At 36.9% G+C, this 18,365-nt stretch overlaps 1 protein-coding gene across 2 annotated transcripts in view; it reads right to left on the bottom strand.

Annotated features, from left to right (window-relative positions):
* The window catches only part of SPIDR (scaffold protein involved in DNA repair), a 451,079-nt gene that overhangs the window by 362,633 nt on the left and 70,081 nt on the right, over positions 1-18,365 (bottom strand). For both annotated transcript variants that reach the window (XM_066266094.1, XM_066266093.1), the window contains one exon: positions 5,843-6,003. In XM_066266094.1, coding sequence (XP_066122191.1) covers positions 5,843-6,003 — 161 coding nt within the window. The remainder of the gene's footprint in view (positions 1-5,842; positions 6,004-18,365) is intronic.

The raw sequence follows: 18,365 nt of genomic DNA, 5'->3' as shown, positions 1-18,365 counted from the left end.
TCTGCCATAGCAAAGGAGGATGGTGTGCAGAAACAAAGGATGCTTGTACACATCAACATTTTTCTCACAATAACCTAATGGTACCCATCCACAAAGAGCCACTACCAAAACAGCTTAAAAAATGAACAAACAAGGGAAAGAGATAATGGAATGCCACCAAGCAAAAACAACTAACAAAAACACAAAACAGAAAAAGCAAACAATACACAGAGCTACCAAATAATAAAACATAAAATGGCTATAGGAAATACTCAATGTCAATCATTACCCTAAAAGTAAAAGGGCTGGACTCACAAATAAAGAGACACAGAGGAGCAGATTAGTTCAAAAAGCAAAACCAAACCATATACTGCCTTTAAGAAGCACATCTAAGCTGTAAGGACAAAGTAGACTCAAAGTGAAAGGTTGAAAAACGATTATCCAAACAAACATTACCCAACGAAAAGCAGGTGTAGCCATGCTCAGATCTGGCCATGCTGACTTCAAAAGACAAAGATGGACATTTCATAATGATAAAGGGGACATTATATAAAGAAAATTTAACACTTCTTAATATATATGCACCAAACCAGGGAGCACAAAAAATATAAGATATCTACTAAATAATCTAAAAATAAAAACAGACAAAACCACAATCATACTTGGAGATATCAACACACCATTGATGACTTTAGAAATAGCATCCAAACAGAAAATCAACAGAGAAACATCAGTCTTAAACAACACACAATACCAAATGGACATAAAGACATTTATAGGATATTTCATTCCAGAATATCAGATTATATATTCTTTTGCAGTGTGCATAGAACACTGTAAAGGACAGACCAAATGCTGGGCCACAAAACTAACACCGACAAATTCAGGAAACTGAAATTATACCAAGCATATTTTCTGACCATAAAGCTTTCAAATTAGAATTCAACTGCAAAAGAGAAATAAACCCACAAAAAAGGTAGAAATAAAAAAACATACTTCTGAATAACATGTCAAAGAAGAAGTAAAAGCAGAGATCAAAAGATATATACAGACAAATGAGAATGACAAGACATATCAAAATTTCTGAGATGCAGCAAAAGCAGTAATGAGAAATAAATTCATATCTTTACAGAGTTATATCAGGAAACAAGAGAGTTCCCAAGTAAATAACCTAACATTATATCCTAAAGAAATAGAAAAAGGAGAACAAAGGCAAGCCCCAAAGGGAGCAGAAAAAAGAAAATAGCAAAAATTAAAGCAGAATTAAATGAAAGACAAAAAAAAACACACAAAAAATAAATATGACAAAAAGCTAATCTTTAAAAAGATCAATAAAATTCCCTGCCTACACTCACTAAGGAAAAAAGGAAAGACTCACATACAGAAAATAAAAAATGAAAGAGGTGAAATTACCATAGATATAAATATACAAAGGATCAATCATAGTAAAATACTATGAAAGATTATATGCCACCAGAATTGACAATCTAGAACCAATGGATAAATTCCTAAAACTATACGATCTTCCCAGACTGAGTTAAGAAGAAGTGGAAAATCTAAACAGACCCATAAGCAGGGGGAAAATATATAGAAACAACTATCAAAAACCTCCTGAAATATAAAATTCAAGGACCAGACAGCTACATTAGTGAATTCTACAAAATATTCAAAAAAAGATTTGGTACCTAGCCTTCTAAAAGTCTTCCAAAAAATAGAAGAAGCGGCCCTGGCCGGTTGGCTCAGTGGTAGAGTGTCGGCCTGGCGTGCAGAAGCCCCGGGTTCGATTCCCAGCCAGGGCACACAGGAGAAGCGCCCACCTGCTTCTCCACCCCTCCCCCTCTCCTTCCTCTCTGTCTCTCTCTTCCCCTCCCGCAGCCAAGGCTCCACTGGAGCAAAGATGGCCCGGGTGCTGGGGATGGCTCCTTGGCCTCTTACCCAGGTGCTGGAGTGGCTCTGGTTGCGACAGAACGATGCCCTGGAGGGGCAGAGCATCGCCCCCTGGTGGGCGTGCCGGGTGGATCCCGGTCAGGCGCATGCGGGAGTCTGACTGTCTCTCCCCGTTCCCAGCTTCAGAAAAATACCAAAAAAAAAAAAAAAAAAAAAAAATACTTCTAACACATTTTTTTGAGGCCAACCTGGCAAGAAGAGCAAAAAGAAAAACTACATATCAATACCCCTAATAAATACAAATGCAAAAATCCTAAAGAAAATAATAGCAAATTAAATACAACAACACATTAAAATATACTATATTGCTCTGGCCTGTGGTTCAGTGGTACAGCATCAACTTGGCATGTGAAAGTCCCAGGTTCTATTCCTGGTCGAGTTACAGAGGAGAAGCAATCTCTGCTTCTTCCTCTTCCTCCTCTTCATTCCCTCTCACTCTTTCTCTCTTCCACTAGCATGGCCATGAATTTTTCAATTAACTCAAGTGTGTCAAGCCCAGGCACCAAAGATGGCTCCATGGATATTCTAGCTTCAGGCACAAACAAAATAGCTCAGTTGCAAGTGTTGGCCCCAGATGGGCAGAGCATCAGCCCCAGACTTAGGTTTCCAGGTGGTCCCCATTTGGGGTGCATGTGGGAGCCCGTCTCACTATCTCCCCTCCTCTCACTTAAAAAATATAATAAAATAATATGTCATGATCAAGTGGGATTCATTCCAGGACCACAATGTTGGTTCAACAAATGTAAATCGATCAACATAATACATGAACAAAGAAAGAACAAAAATCATATGATCTTATATATAGATGTAAGAAAGGCATTTGATAAAAAAACTTCATCCCTTTATGTTTAAAACACTAAATAAAATGGGTATAGAAGGAAAGTACCTAAATATAATGAAGGCCATATATGACAAACCATCAGCTAATATCATTGTAAATGGTAGAAAAATGAAGGCTTTTCCTCTAAAATCAGGAACAAGACAAGGCTGCCCACTCTCTCCACCTTTATTCTACATAGTACTGGAAGTTTTAGCCAGAGCAATTAGGCAAGAGAAAGAAAGAAAAGGTATACATAGTGGGGAAAAAAGAAGTAAAAGTATCACTTTTTGAAGATGACATGATCCTGTATATAAAAAATCCCAAAGACTCCACCAAAAAACTATTAGAAACAACAAACTAATACAGTAAACTTGCAAGACATAAAATCAATATACAAAAGTCTATTGCTTTCCTATACACAAAGGATAAAACTTCAGAAAATGAATTTTTAAAAGATTCTTTTTACAATTGCAAGGAAATAAAATACCTAGGAATAAACTTAACAAATGATATGAAGGACTTAGAAAACTGAAAACTACAAAGCATTATTGAAAAGACACAATGAAATGGAAAAATATTCTATGTTCATGGATTCAAAGAATCAACATAATTAAAATTGCCATATTACCCAAAGCAATATACAAATTTAATATAATAGTCAAAATTCCAATGTCATTTTTAAAGAAATGAACAAAAAAATTACCAGATTTGTATTAAGTCATAAAACACTCTGAATAGCTAAAGCAATTCTGAGAAAAAAGAACGAATCCGGAAGAATCACAATACCTGACTTCAAATTATACTAGAGCCATGATAATCAAACAACATGGTATTTGCAGAAAAAATATGTAGACACCAATGGAACAGAATCACCACATATATATAGACAAATCAGCTTTAACAAAGGAGCCAAAAACACACAATGGAGAAAAAAGCCTCTTCAACAAATGGTGCTGGAAAAATTAGAAAGCTACATGTAAAAGAAACTTGACTCCAGTTTTTCCCCCTGCAAAAGAATTAATTCAAAATAGATCAAAGACATAAATATGAGAACTGAAACAGGAAATTACATAGAAGAAAACAGAGGTGCTAAACTCATGGACCTTGCCAAAGAACAATTTATGAATTAGACCCCAAAGGCAAGGGAAGTAAAGGCAACAATATATGAATGGGACAATATCAAACTAAAAAGCTTCTGCACAGCAAAAGAAACTGACAACAAAACGAATAGGCAGCCAACCAAATGGAAGATGATATTTATAGACAACAGCTCCAAAAGGAGTTAATATCCAAAGTACATAAAGAACTTACAGAGCTCAGCAACAAACAAATAATCAAATTATAAAATCGGGAGAAGACCTGAATAGAAACTTCTAAGAATATATGACACTTCAGCAGATATATGAAAAAATGTTCATCTTCACTAGCCAATAAAGAAATGCAAATCAAAACTATGATAAGATACCACGTCACACCTGTTAGATTGGCTATTATGAACAAGAGAAGTAATAAAAAGTGTCGGAGAAGCTGTGGAGAAAAAGGAACCCTCATTCACTGCTGGTGGGCATGTAAACTGGTACAACCACTATGGAAACAATTATGGTGTTTCCTCAAAACTTTAAAATAGAATTACCATATGATCCAGTAATTCCCCTACTGGGTATCTAACCAAAAAACCCTCAAAAACATAGTTATGCAAAGACACTTACACCCTCATATAAATAATCACAGCATTATGCACAGAGGTTAAGACATGGAAAAAACCAGTGTCCCTCGATAGAGGCTTGGATAAAAAAAGATGTGGTACATATATACAATGGAATACTACTCAGCCATAAAAAATGACAACATATTGCATGGGTGGACCTTGAGAACATTCTACTGAGTGAAATAAGTAAATAAGAAAAAGCTAAGAACTGTATGATTTCACACTTAGGTGGGATATAAAACTGAGACTTATGGACATAGATAAAAGTGAAGTAGTTACCAGGGGGAGGGGGTGAGAAGGAGAGGGAGAGGGTGGGGAGGAGTGTGAGGTAAGAAGTAAAGAGGGACAAATATATGGTAAGAGAAAATTATTTGACTTTGGGTGATGGGTCCACAACATAATCAATAGTTCAAATGCTACACAAATGTTTACCTGAAACCTATGCACTCTTACTGATTAATGTCACTTCTTTAAATGTAATTTTTTAAATATAATTTAAAAAACAAAAAAGAAAACAAAATTGATAAAATGCCTGCTATGATCTAAAAATCTTAACAGGAGAGCTATGCAATTGTAAAAATTAAAGTTTGATTAATGATAAGTAAAACTAGGTAAAGAAAACCCCCAAATAAATAACTTTAAAGAAAATTAAAAGTTGTCTAGAAAAAGTATTCATTAATATTTGCCTTGATTACAAATATTACTTATTTACAAGTATGTAATACTGAAAACTAATCTAACAAAACCATGATATATCTATTCTGAAAGAATGGCAGGATAGGAAAAGTTGAATGAGTAGCAGGTGGTGGGGAGTGGGTGAGGAGAAAAGAACTCAGTATTTATCCACCTTCAGAAGTACATTAAAAGTTCTGTTACTGGCCCTGGCCGGTTGGCTCAGTGGTAGAGCAACGGCCTGGCGTGCAGGAGTCCCGGGTTCGATTTCCAGCCAGGGCACGCAGGAGAGGCGCCCATCTGCTTCTCCACGCCTCCCCCTCACCTTCCTCTCTGTCTCTCTCTTCCCCTCCCACAGCCAAAGCTCCATCGGAGCAAAGTTTGCCCGGGCGCTGAGGATGGCTCTGTGGCCTTTGCCTCAGGCGCTAGAATGGCTCAGATTGCAGCAAAGCGACGCCCCAGATGGGCAGAGCATCGCCCCCTGGTGGGCATCCGGGTGGATCCCGGTTGGGCGCATGCGGGAGTCTGTCTGACTGCCTCCCTGTTTCCAACTTCAGGAAAAAAAAAAAAAAGAAAAAAAAAGTTATGTTACTTAGAGATAAAGAACTAAAGAATCCACTGAGCTAGAAGTTGTTATCCTTGAAGAATGAATTAAAAGGCTATGATTAACAAATGCCAAAAACAGAATACAAAATTTTGAAACAATTCATTCTTACCTTAGGCAGCTCAGATACCTTCTCTTCACTTGTCAAAGAATGACTACTTGCACAAGAAGAACAGTCTGATATTTCCACAGCACTCTCACCATCTTCAGATTCATTATATTCGGTAGTATCTTCCCTGTCACTGTCACTGTCCCAGTCAAACTGTAGTTTATCTAGAAAATAAAATTTTAAACTTAATTTTATATCAATTAAATGCAATTTTAAACTTGATTTTCTTTCTTAAATCTGTTTTTTCTATTCTCAGTAGTTATAAAAGATCCAAAGACAGTGAACAGTATATTCTTACATTTCTCTACCTTACCCCCAACTCCAGTTCACAGGTTACTACTTTTCTTAGTTGCTTTTATATCCTTCTAGTTTCTCCAGCATGATATAGCAAACAAAATACACTGTTATTTTTCTCCTCTCATACATTTTGATGTTTTAACTTAACATAAATAAGAAGTTTTTCCACATCAGTAAAGAGGAAAGATCCTCATTCTTTTCTACAATATAGTAGTATTTCATTGCATAGCTGACCCATAGTTTATTTAATCAATCTTCTACTAATAAAAACTTTTTCAAAGATTTTCACCCAAATTTTTTATAGATTTCTCTCATCAGTAAGAAAATAAAGTAAATTTAGTGTTTTATTTCATGAGCATTAATAGATGCTACTTTTTCAAAATTTTAATTTGAAAGTTAAATTTTGTTCATATATTAAAGAACTAAAAGTATACCAACTCTAATTTGCTATGCTTAAAGAGATAAATAATTAAGGATTAGTTATTCTCCGTGGTATGACATATAATATAACCCAGGGGTCCCAAAACTTTTTAAACAGGGGGCCAGTTCACTGTCCCTCAGACCGTTGGAGGGCCAGACTATAAAAAAAATATATGAACAAGCCCTGGCCGGTTGGCTCAGCGGTAGAGCGTCGGCCTGGCGTGCAGGGGACCCAGGTTCGATTCCCAGCCAGGGCACATAGGAGAAGCGCCCATTTGCTTCTCCAACCCCCCCCCCCCTTCCTCTCTGTCTCTCTCTTCCCCTCCCGCAGCCAAGGCTCCATTGGAGCAAAGATGGCCCGGGCGCTGGGGATGGCTCCTTGGCCTCTGCCCCAGGCGCTAGAGTGGCTCTGGTCGCTGCAGAGCGACGCCCCGGAGGGGCAGAGCATCGCCCCCTGGTGGGCAGAGCGTCACCCCTGGTGGGTGTGCCGGGTGGATCCCGGTCGGGCGCATGCGGGAGTCTGTCTGACTGTCGCTCCCCGTTTCCAGCTTCAGAAAAATACAAAAAAAAAATATATATATATATATATGAACAAATCCCTATGCACACTGCACATATTTTAATGTAAAAGAAGAAAACGGGAACAAATACAATATTTAAAATAAAGAACAAGTAAATTTAAATCAACAAACTGACCAGTATTTCAATGGGAACTATGCTCCTCTCACTGACCACCAATGAAAGAGGTGCCCCTTCGGGAAGTGCAGCAGGGGGCCAGATTAGTGGCCTCAGGGGCCACATGCAGCCCGTGGGCCGTAGTTTGGGGACCCCTGATATAACTTTTTCTGATTTGAGTTTGTTTATTCCTCCATTCTATTTAGAAAATTAATTTTAACAGGGTGACATTGATCAATAAAAGTAAATCGGAAAAACCTAAGAATTGTATGATTTCACATATAGGTGGGATATAAAACTGAGACTTATGGACATAAATAAAAGTGAAGTGGTTACCAGGGGGAAGGGAATGTGGGGGAAGGGGACTTCAGTGAGGGGGAAGAGGACTTGAGTGATATAACCTTTTCTAATTACAAAACCTAAGTAATCCCTCACATCTACTTCAGCAACTAAGCGGGTTAGTAAGATATCTTGGCCCTATTTCAGAGATATGAACCTCATTCCCAGATAGAAATATTATTAAATTAAAAAACAAGTCTTGGCCCTGGCCAGTTGGCTCAGCGGTGGAGCGTCAGCCTGGCGTGCGGGGGACCCGGGTTCGATTCCCGGCTAGGGCACATAGGAGAAGTGCCCATTTGCTTCTCCACCCCCCCCCTCCTTCTTCTCTGTCTCTCTCTTGCCCTCCCGCAGCCAAGGCTCCATTGGAGCAAAGATGGCCTGGGCGCTGGGGATGGCTCCTTGGCCTTTGCCCCAGGCGCTAGAGTGGCTCTGGTCACGGGGGAGCGACGCCTCGGAGGGGCAGAGCATCGCCCCTGGTGGGCGTGCCAGGTGGATCCTGGTCGGGCGCATGCGGGAGTCTGTCTGACTGTCTCTCCCCGTTTCCAGCTTCAGAAAAAAAAAAACAAAAAAAAAAGTCTTAATATCTGAAGGGAACTCAAAAGAAAAAAAAAGAAAAAATTCAAGCTAAAGCTGAAAGTATAAAATAAACAAAAAAATGAGTCTTCTTTACCCTGATCCTTTGTTTCAGAACATGAGGTAAAAGTCCACTATACTAATAACAAAAAACTACAGGTCAGAGCAGTCTTAGAGAAGCAGATGAATGATGGCAATCATTTCCCACATCTAACATCACATTTACTTATGGAAGCTGGACAAAGGAATACATATGAAATTCTTCAAGCTTGACAGGTGGTCACGCAGTGGATAGAGCATCAATCTGGGATCACAAGGATCCAGGCTTAAAATCCCTCTGTTACCAGCTTGAGCATGGGATCATCCAGTTTGAGCACAGGCTCACCAACTTGAGAGCAGGGTCTCCAACATGAGTGAGGATCATCAACATGATCCCAAGGTCACTGGCTTAAGCCCAATGTCACTGGCTTGAGCAAGAGGTCAAAGGCTCAGCTTGAGCCCCTCAGTCAAAGCACATATGAAAAGCAATCAATGAAATGACAAAAGTGATACAGCAAGTTGATGTTTCTCATTTCTCTCCCTTCCTATCTCTGTCTCACTGTCTCTCTGTCCCTCTTAGAAAAAAAAGCCTGACGTGTGGTGGCACAGTAAATAAAGCATCGACCTGGAATACTGAGGTCACTAGTTCAAAACACTAGGTTTCTCTGCTCAAGGCATAAGAATCAACCACCATGAGTTGATGCTTTCCACTCCTTTCCTTTTTTTCTCTCTTTCACTCTCCTCTAAAATCAATGAATAAAACCTTAAAAAAGAAACAATTCTCCAACTCACTGAACCATCACAACAGAAAGCCATGGAAAGCCAGAGGAAGAGCACAAGTGCCCTCAGAGCTACTGCCACCCCTACCAGTAAGGTACATTTTTGTAGCATTCCTTCATTCATTCCTCATTCATTCAACAAAATCAGGGCCTACTAAGGGCCTATGGCACCATTCAGGACATTTACAATAAAATACACACAAATAAGAGAATACAAAACACTGTTCCTAATTTGGAGAAGTCCATACATTAGAAACACTTACTGTATTTCCCCATGTATAAGATGCATCTAAATTTTAGGGCCCGAAATTTGAAAAAAAAAAAGTATTAAATAAAGTTATTGAACTCAAGTTTTATTCATCATAAAATTGATACAACTGCTCATCACTGTCAAAATTCCCATCCATTAGCTTGTCCTCATCTGTGTCTGATGACGAATCACTGTCTTCAACAATGAGTGCAAAAACAAGTGCGAAAAAGTGGGAAATGCAAGAAAAAATTCTATAACCACTGTATAAGATGCACCTATGTTTTAGACCCCAATTTTTTCAGGAAAAGTGTGTCTTATACATGGGGAAATACGGTATTCTGCAACATGATGAGTGCTATAAAATGATCTATCATGACCAACAATAACAAGAATTTTTTATTTGGTAACAATAATTTTATTAAAACAGGCAAAACAATTACTTTTATACCAAAATTTGCATTTCACACATTAGGAAATTGAGTCTCCAAAACGTTAAGAAATTTTCCCCAAAGAAACATAAAAGACAAATCCAAGAGGTAAAAAATTTTGAGATGACATCAGAGTAATATCATCGTGAGAGATAACCCTGACCTCCCCTCTTGAAATTTCAACAATTTGAACAAATATAATGCAGCAAAGCAATCCCACCGGGGCTCGCTGGCTTGCCTGAAAGATTCACACGCTGAATGGACTAAAGGTAGGAAGGGTAGAGAAGAGGGGCAGAAGATAACACGCACTCACACTGGAGTTGGGAAAGGTGAGAAGTCCGGAGTAACAGGGATTTTTTTCTGACAAGGCTAAAGAGAGAAGGGAGGCTCGGACTGCCTGGGTTTTGCTTGTAAAGAGATCTGGAGAGGGAAGAAGCCTCGAGTTATGAGGTCTCCTTCTGTCAGAAGGAGCAGTGAGACTGAGGAGCCAAGGGGAAGATAGTAAACCAAATCTGGGGGGAAATGAAGAGTCACGGCCACTGTACCCATGGTCTACCTATAGCCCACACTAGGGGCAGAGACAGAGAATATCAAAGTGCAGCCCCCAGCCACCCAGATCCTGCCTCCCTCAGCTCATGGATATGGAGAGTGGCAAAGACAGATCCCAGAGCTAACTCTAAAAAGCTACCCTACCCCCTGAAGAACAGAGATGGTCACTATCTAATCCCCTGGTCTGCTGAGACCTGCAGAAAAGTACACCGAGGCTTGAGATCTCCATGGCTAAATCCCTAAATCCCTCACAACACACCTTACTCATCAATTCAACTGCAGTCCCACCTACTTCATTATAATAGCTGAGGTCAACCCAGATATTACATAGTTAAAATTTGTAATATAATGCCACCTACTGGAAGAAAACAGAAAAGCCTCTCAAAACAGAAACATTTTTTTCTTCTTTTGAATTTCATTTTAACTAATTTCTACATTTTTTATTGTTTTGGTGGGTGTTCTCTTTGTTTTTAATTTTTCTTTGGTTTTCAAACTTTGTTCATTGTAGTTTTCCTTTTCTCCTTGTTATTATTTGTAAATTTTTTTGTATTTTTCACTTTTATTGTTCATTGTCTTAGTTGGTTTTATTTAGAGTTCTTAAAATTACCACTTACAAAAGCTATTTAGAAAGAAGAAATCAAATACCATGGCTACACAAGACAGGAACACAGTTCAGCAAGAAAATGAAAAATATTTAGAAAGCAAGCACAATCACATAGAAACCTTGAAGTTAAACAATAAAGAAATAAAAATTATAGTTCTAAAAATACTCAATTAGATGTGAGGAAACACTGATAGGCAAATAATGAGCTAAGAAAACAAATTACTGAACAAAATGAGTATTCCACTAAAAAGACTGAAACTTTAGAAACAAAGATGAAGAACTCTAGATATCAACTGAAAACTGAGGTAGCACCTTTAGCTAATAGAACAGGCCAGAAAGAATAAAGAATCAGTGACATTGAAAACAGGCACTAAAAATGCTAAAGAGAGAATAAGAGAGAGACTCACAAATTTAAAGTAAAAGAAATGATAGAGCTCTACTAGAATTATCTGACTCCATCAAAAAAAGCAACATAAGAATAAGGGTATAAAGAAGAAGAGAGGGAGAAGAAAATGAAGCCCCTTTTTAAAAAAATAACTGCCTTGGACAGTTGGCTCAGCAGTACAGTGTTGGCCCAGCGTGTGGAAGTCCTGGGTATGATTTCCAGCCAGGGCACACAGGAGAAGTGCCCATCTGCTCCTCTACCCTTTTCTCTCTCCTTTCTCTCTGTTTCTCTCTTCTTCTCCCGCAGCCAAGGCTCCACTGAAGCAAAGTTGGCCCGGGCACTGAGGATGGCTCTCAGGCACTATAATGGCTCCGGATGCAATGGAGTAACGGCTGAGATGGGCAGAGCATTGTCCCCTGGTGGGCATGCCAGGTGGATACCGGTTGGGTGCATGCGGGAGTCTGTCTGACTGCCTCCCTGCTTCTCACTTCAGAAAAAAATAAAATAAAAATAAAAAAATAATTGATGAGAACTTTGCAAGCCTAAGGAAAGAGCTAGATCCTCAAATTCAAGTCACAAACAGAATGCTGAGTTACATCAACCCAAACAGATCTTCTCCTATGCACAACATACTAAAATTGTCCAAAATCAATGACAAAGAAAGAGTCCCCAAGGCAGCTAGGGAAAAGAACACCATAACATATAAATGAAGGCCCTTTAGGTTATCATTGGACTTCACAGCAGAAATTCTAAAAGCCAGAAGACAGAGGACCCAAACATACACAAAACTGAAAGAGAGGAATTCCAGCCAGGAATACTGTACTCATCAAGCTATCCTTCAAATATGAAGGAGAAATAAAAACTCTTGAAGACATACATAATTTGAGAAAATTTATCACCAGAAAACTTCCACTGCAGGAAATACTCATGGAAGTTATTCGACCAAATACAAGGACAAAACAAACCAAAACTACAAGTAAATGCTCCAACAAGGTCACAATAAAAACAAGGATAATCTGTGACAAAATAACATAAAATGTAAGAAGATAAACACCAGCAGAAGCAAAAGAGGGTGGAGTGCAGAAGCACTTATAAGGACTCTTGTACATATGAAAACTTTTAATAACCTAATGGTAACAGCCCACCCAAAAAAATAAGACACAGCATTAAAAGAAAAAGCGGAAACAGGGGAAAGAAGTATGAAATGCCACCAAAAATATAAATAAATAGAAGAACTCACAGAAACACAAAAAAAACAAAGAGACACAGAGCTACCAGAAAACAAAACATAAAATGGATACAGGAAGTTCTTAAGTGTCAATAATTAACCCAAATGTAAATGGACTGAACTCATCAATAAAGAAGCACAGATGACCAGATTGGATAAAAGCAAAACCCCAACCATATGCTGCCTTCCAGACACACATCTAAGCTTCAAACAAAAGTAGACTCAAACTAAAAGGTTGGAAAATGATTCTCCTAGCAAGGAAAAGCACGGTAGCCATATTAACATCTAAATATACTGACTTCAAGACAACAAAGGTAACAAGAGTCAGAAATAGACATTTCAAAATAATAAAGGGAATACTGTATAAAGACATAACACTTCTTAATGTATATATGCACTGAATCAGAGAGCACCAAAATATATAAGACATCTATGAGCGGATAGATAAAAATAGAAACAGACAAAACCACAGTCATTCCTGGAAATCTCACAACACCAATGACAGCTAAAATAAATAATCTAAACTAAAAATCAATAAAGAAATATTGGCCTTAAACAACACACTACACCAAATGTCATAGGACACATTTATAAGACATTTCTCTCCAGAACATTAGATTATACACTCTTTTCCATTGTGCATGAAACATTTTCAAGGATAGACCATATGTTGGAACACAAAAGGAACAACAACAAATTCAGGAAAACTGAAATTATACCAAGCATATTTTCTGAACATAAGGCTTTGAAATTAGAATTCAGCTGCAAAATATAAACAAAGAAAACCACAAAAATGTGGAAATTGAATAATATACTGCTAATAAATGACTGGGTCAAAAAAATAAAAGCAGAGATCAAAAGATATATACAGACAAACAAGAATGACAGCATGACGTATGAAAATTTCTGAGATCCCGCAAAGGCAGAAATGAAATGAAAGGTTATATCATCATAGGCTAATATTAAGAAAAAAGAGAGATCCCAGGCAAACAACCTAGCATCACGTCTTAGAGAACTTAAAAGAAAAAAAAAAAAGAACAAAGGCAACCCAAAGTCAGCAGAAGAAAAGAAATAATTAGAGCAGGACTAAATGAAATAGAGAACAAAACAGCTATAGAACAAATTAATAAAACAAGATGTTCTTTGAAAAGATCAATAAAATTGACTTACCCCTGGCTAGATTAAGCAAAAAAGAGAAAAGACTCACATTAACAAAATCCGAAATGAAAGAGGAAAAGTTAATTCAAACATCATAGATACACAAATGATCAGAGTAGAATACTATGAAAACTTATACGCCACCATATTCAACAATCTAGAAGAAATGGATAAATTCCTAGAACTATACAATCTTCTTAGACGGAGTCACAAAGCACTCAAAAACCTAAATAAACACATATGCAAGGAGAAAATAGAAACAACTATCAAAAACTTCCCCCAAATAAAAGTCCAAGAACAGATGGCTACACTAGTGAATTCTGCTAAACTGTCTAAAGATTTGGTACCTGTCCTTTTCAAAGTCTCCCCAAAATAAAAAAAAAAAGAATAAGTACTCTCTAACACATTTTATAAGGTCAACATAACCCTGATAACAAAACTTGTCAAGGACAACAACAAATACAGACCAATATGTCTAATGACTACAGATATAAAAATCCTAAACAAAATACTAACAAATCAAATACAACACCACATTAAAAAAAGGGTATATCATGACCAAGTGGGATTCATTCCCAGACCACAAGGATAGTTCAACAAACTTAATTCAATCAACATAATACACTACATAAACAAAACAAAGGACAAAAATAATACTCTATCAGTAGATGAATAAAAAGCATTTGATAAGGTACAACATCCCTTTATGTTTAAAATAGTCAACAAAATGGGTATATAAGAAATGTATCTCAATATAATAAAGGTTATATGTGAAAAACTATGAGCTAATATACTAAATTGTGAAAAACTAAAGGTTTTCCCTCTAAAATCAGGAACAAGACAAGGCTAGCCACTCTCTCCACTCTTATTCAACATAGTGCTGGAACTTTTAGCCAGAGCAATTAGTCAAGAGAAAGAAATAAAAGGCATCCATATCGGGAAAGAAGAATAAAGGTATCACTAATTGCAGACAATATTATCTTCCATATAGAAAACCCCAAAGAATCTACCAAAAAACTATTAGAAACAATAAAATAATACCATCAAGTCTCAGGATAAAAATCAACATCCAAAAGTCTATTGTTTTCCACACAGGATGAGATATCAGAAAATGAACTCAAAAATACAATTCCATTTACCATTGCAACAATAAAATAAAATAAAATAAAATACCTAAGAATAAACTTAACAAAAGATATGAAGAACATATATACTGAAAACTACAAACCATTATTGAAAGAAATTTTAAAAGACACAATGGAATGGAAAAATATTCCATGTTCAATGATTGAAAGAATCAACATAGTTAAAATGGCCATATTATCCAAAGCAATATACAAATATAATACAATCCCCCCAAAAATCCCAATGTTATTTTTTTAAAAAAGTAGGTCATTTTTTTAAAAAGTAGAACAAAAATCACCAGATTTGTATGCAATCATTAAAGACCCCAAATAGCCAAAGCAATTCTGAAAAGTGTGGAACCAGAGGTATTACCTACCTGACTTCAAATTAAATTATAGAGCCACAATAGTCAAAAAAGCATGGTTTTGGCAGAAAAACAGACATACAGACTAATGGAATAGAATCAAGAGCCCAGAAATAAAACTACATATATCTGGACAAATCATCTTCAACAAAGGAGACAAAAAATACACAATGGAGAAAAGAAAGCCCCTTCAATAAACGGTACTCGGAAAATTGGAAAGCCACATGGAACAGAATGAAACTTGACTACAATTTGTCCTCCTGCACAATAATTAATTCAAAATGGATCAAAGACCTAAATATGAGATGTGAAACAGGAAATTACATAGAAGAAAACATAGGCACTAAACTCATGGACTTTGGCCGTAGAGTACAATTTATGAATTTGACCCCAAAGGCAAGGGAAGTAAAGGCAACAATAGGTGAGTGGGACTCTATCAAACTAAAGAGCTTCTGCACAGCAAAAGAAACCAACAACAAAGCACACAGCCAACCAACAGGAGATAAAATATTTACAAAGAACATTTCGGATAAGTGGTAAATACCCAAAATATTTATATATAATAAATTCACAAAGCTCAGCAAGAAATAAGCAAACCATCCAATTAAAAAATGGGGAGAGGACCTGAACAAACACTTCTCCCAAGAAGAAATACAAAATCCAGCATTTATATGAAAAAATGTTCAACTTCACTAACTATTCAAGAAATGCAAACCAAAACTACAATGAGATACCACCTCACACCTGTCAGATTGGCTGTTATCAACAAAACACATTATAACAAGTGTTGGAGAGGCTGTGAAGAAAAAGAAACCCTCATTCACTGCTGATGAGAATGAAAATTAGTACTACCATTATGGAAAAGAAATTACGGTTGTTCCTCAAAAAATTAAGAATAGAATTACTATACGATCCAGCAATTCCTCTACTGGGTACCTACCTCAAAAATTCAAAACTATTGGTACGTCAAGACACATGCACCCCATGTTCATCACAGGATTATTCTCAGTGGTCAAGACAAAGAAACAACCTAAGTGTTCCGTGACAGAGGACTGGATAAAGAAGATGTGGTACATATGTACAATGGAATACTACTCAGCCATAACAAATGATGACATAGTGACATTTACGACAACATGGATGGACCTTGAGAACATTCTGAGTGAAATAAGTAAATCAGTAAAAGCTTAAGAACTGTATGAGTTCACACATAGGTGGGATATAAAACTGAGACTCATGGAATAGATAAAGGTGAAGTGGTTACCAGGGGGAGGGTTATGTAGAGGAAGGGGTAGGGAGAAGGGAGTAAAGAAGGACAAATATACAGTGATGGAAAATGACTTGACTTTGGGTGAGGGGGACACACCATAATCAACAGTTCAAGTGCTATACAAATGCTTACCTCAAACCTATGTACTCTCATCAATCAATATTAAATTTAATTTTCTATATCATTTTTAAAAGTTAAAGAAAAAAAATTTAAAGAAAAAACATGTTGACAATTTTGACTCAGGGCTCTTCTCTTTCAATAAGGCCCAGAGACTATTCCAATATAACTAGGAGAAGGCTATGGAAATATTATGTTTAAAGCTCAGCTTGTAGTTCTGATAAGCCAGGTCTAGTAACCACCAGGACAGTGTTGATGAACATAGCATTAAAGTTAGACATTCTTGGCTTGGTATATAGGTTGGCACATCTATTAATTATGTTACTCTGGGCAAGTGACTTGACTTCTCTAAGTCCAAATTTTCTTCTGTAAAATAAGAATACTTAGCTCACAGATCTAGTAGATATAAAAGGAAATAACTTACATAATAATCCAGCCACGTGTCTCAGATAAAACAAGTACTTGATAAATGGTAATTAAAGGTAAAAATGAGAGAGGACAGAGGCAGATTCAACGGCGGGAGCACCAGGCACGCACCCTGGGCCCCAACTTCTAAAGTGCCCCAAAAAACCCCAACTTTACACTTTTTTTCTAATGTAAAGGGCACAATATTTCCTCTGTGCCTGGGGCCTCAACTGACCTTAATCTGCCTCTGATAGAGGAAGACAGGGAGAAGAGACGTGGGAAGAGAAAAAGAGAGAAGAGCTCAATAAGCAGCTGTACACATGAACAGATATACCCCAAGGGATCATTAACTTGTTACCTAATGGTCAACTTATTCAAGAGAAGTAAACCATTTGCTAACTCATTTTAAAGTAACTCAAAGCATCTTTTCATTCTTCGAGTTTTGGAAACTACTGAGTATTAATAAATACCAGTTTTACTGAGATACCAGTTTTACTGAGATGTAATTCACATACCTTACAATTTATCCATAAAAAGCATACAGTTTATAACAATGAAATTATATTCTAAGGTATGTGAAGAAAAATCAAGAGTTGCATAACAATGAATTTCATTTAATAGACTGACATAACAATATTGAGCTTATGTATAACCTTAATATACCACACTTCGCTATTACTAAAATGTCAACTGGTAGTTACTAAGATGTCATACAAAGTGGCCAAAAGAATGTAATCACCTTCAAAGCAGCTGTCTGCGCAAAGGTAACCTTGACTAAGTAACTAACGAGAACTATGAAAGGAACAGTTTTAAAAAGTCAAAGCTTTTGAAAGGGTTAAAATTTGTATATATTCTTAAAAGAACTATATATTTTAAAATATGTAAAATAACATGATTTCCATCATTTTAAGTCTGTGGTTCCCAACAGGGGTATTTTTGTATTATAGGAAACATCTGAAAACATACAGAGACAATTTTGGTTATCACGACTAGACCTGGGAATGCTGCTATAACCTAGTGAATAAAAACTAGAGATACCGCTAAAAACCCTACAATGCACAGGAAAGTTCCCTCCCAAACAAAAACTTATCTGGCTCAAAATGGCAATACGTCTAGACTGAGAAACCCTATTTTAACTGTCAAAAGCAGGACATGATATAAAATGCCATCAGAACAGAAACTTGTTAATAAGTTATACTTCTACCATACATCATTCTTTATACTATATATTTACCCAAAACAGGTTAGCAAGGAGGCAGTATAGGTATAGCATTAAGTACTTAGTTGAGAGAACTGGCTTTGTCATCAAAGAAATCCAAAGTGGAATTGAAACCAATTCTCACATGTTCTATCTTAAATTGTTAACTGTAAAAACACTACTGGCAATACCTACCAGATATACTACGAGAAATATTAAATGAGAAAATGTTTCAAAAGGGCTTAACCTAGAGGTTGAGACTCAGTAAGATCATACATAATCAATGATAAGTATTAGAAAAGGAATGCAACTTTTTCCAGTAT

The sequence above is a fragment of the Saccopteryx bilineata genome, chromosome 3 (genome assembly GCF_036850765.1).
Source record: "Saccopteryx bilineata isolate mSacBil1 chromosome 3, mSacBil1_pri_phased_curated, whole genome shotgun sequence".
NCBI classification, from domain to species: Eukaryota; Metazoa; Chordata; class Mammalia; order Chiroptera; family Emballonuridae; genus Saccopteryx; species Saccopteryx bilineata.
This window is presented reverse-complemented; position numbering and strand designations above follow the sequence as displayed.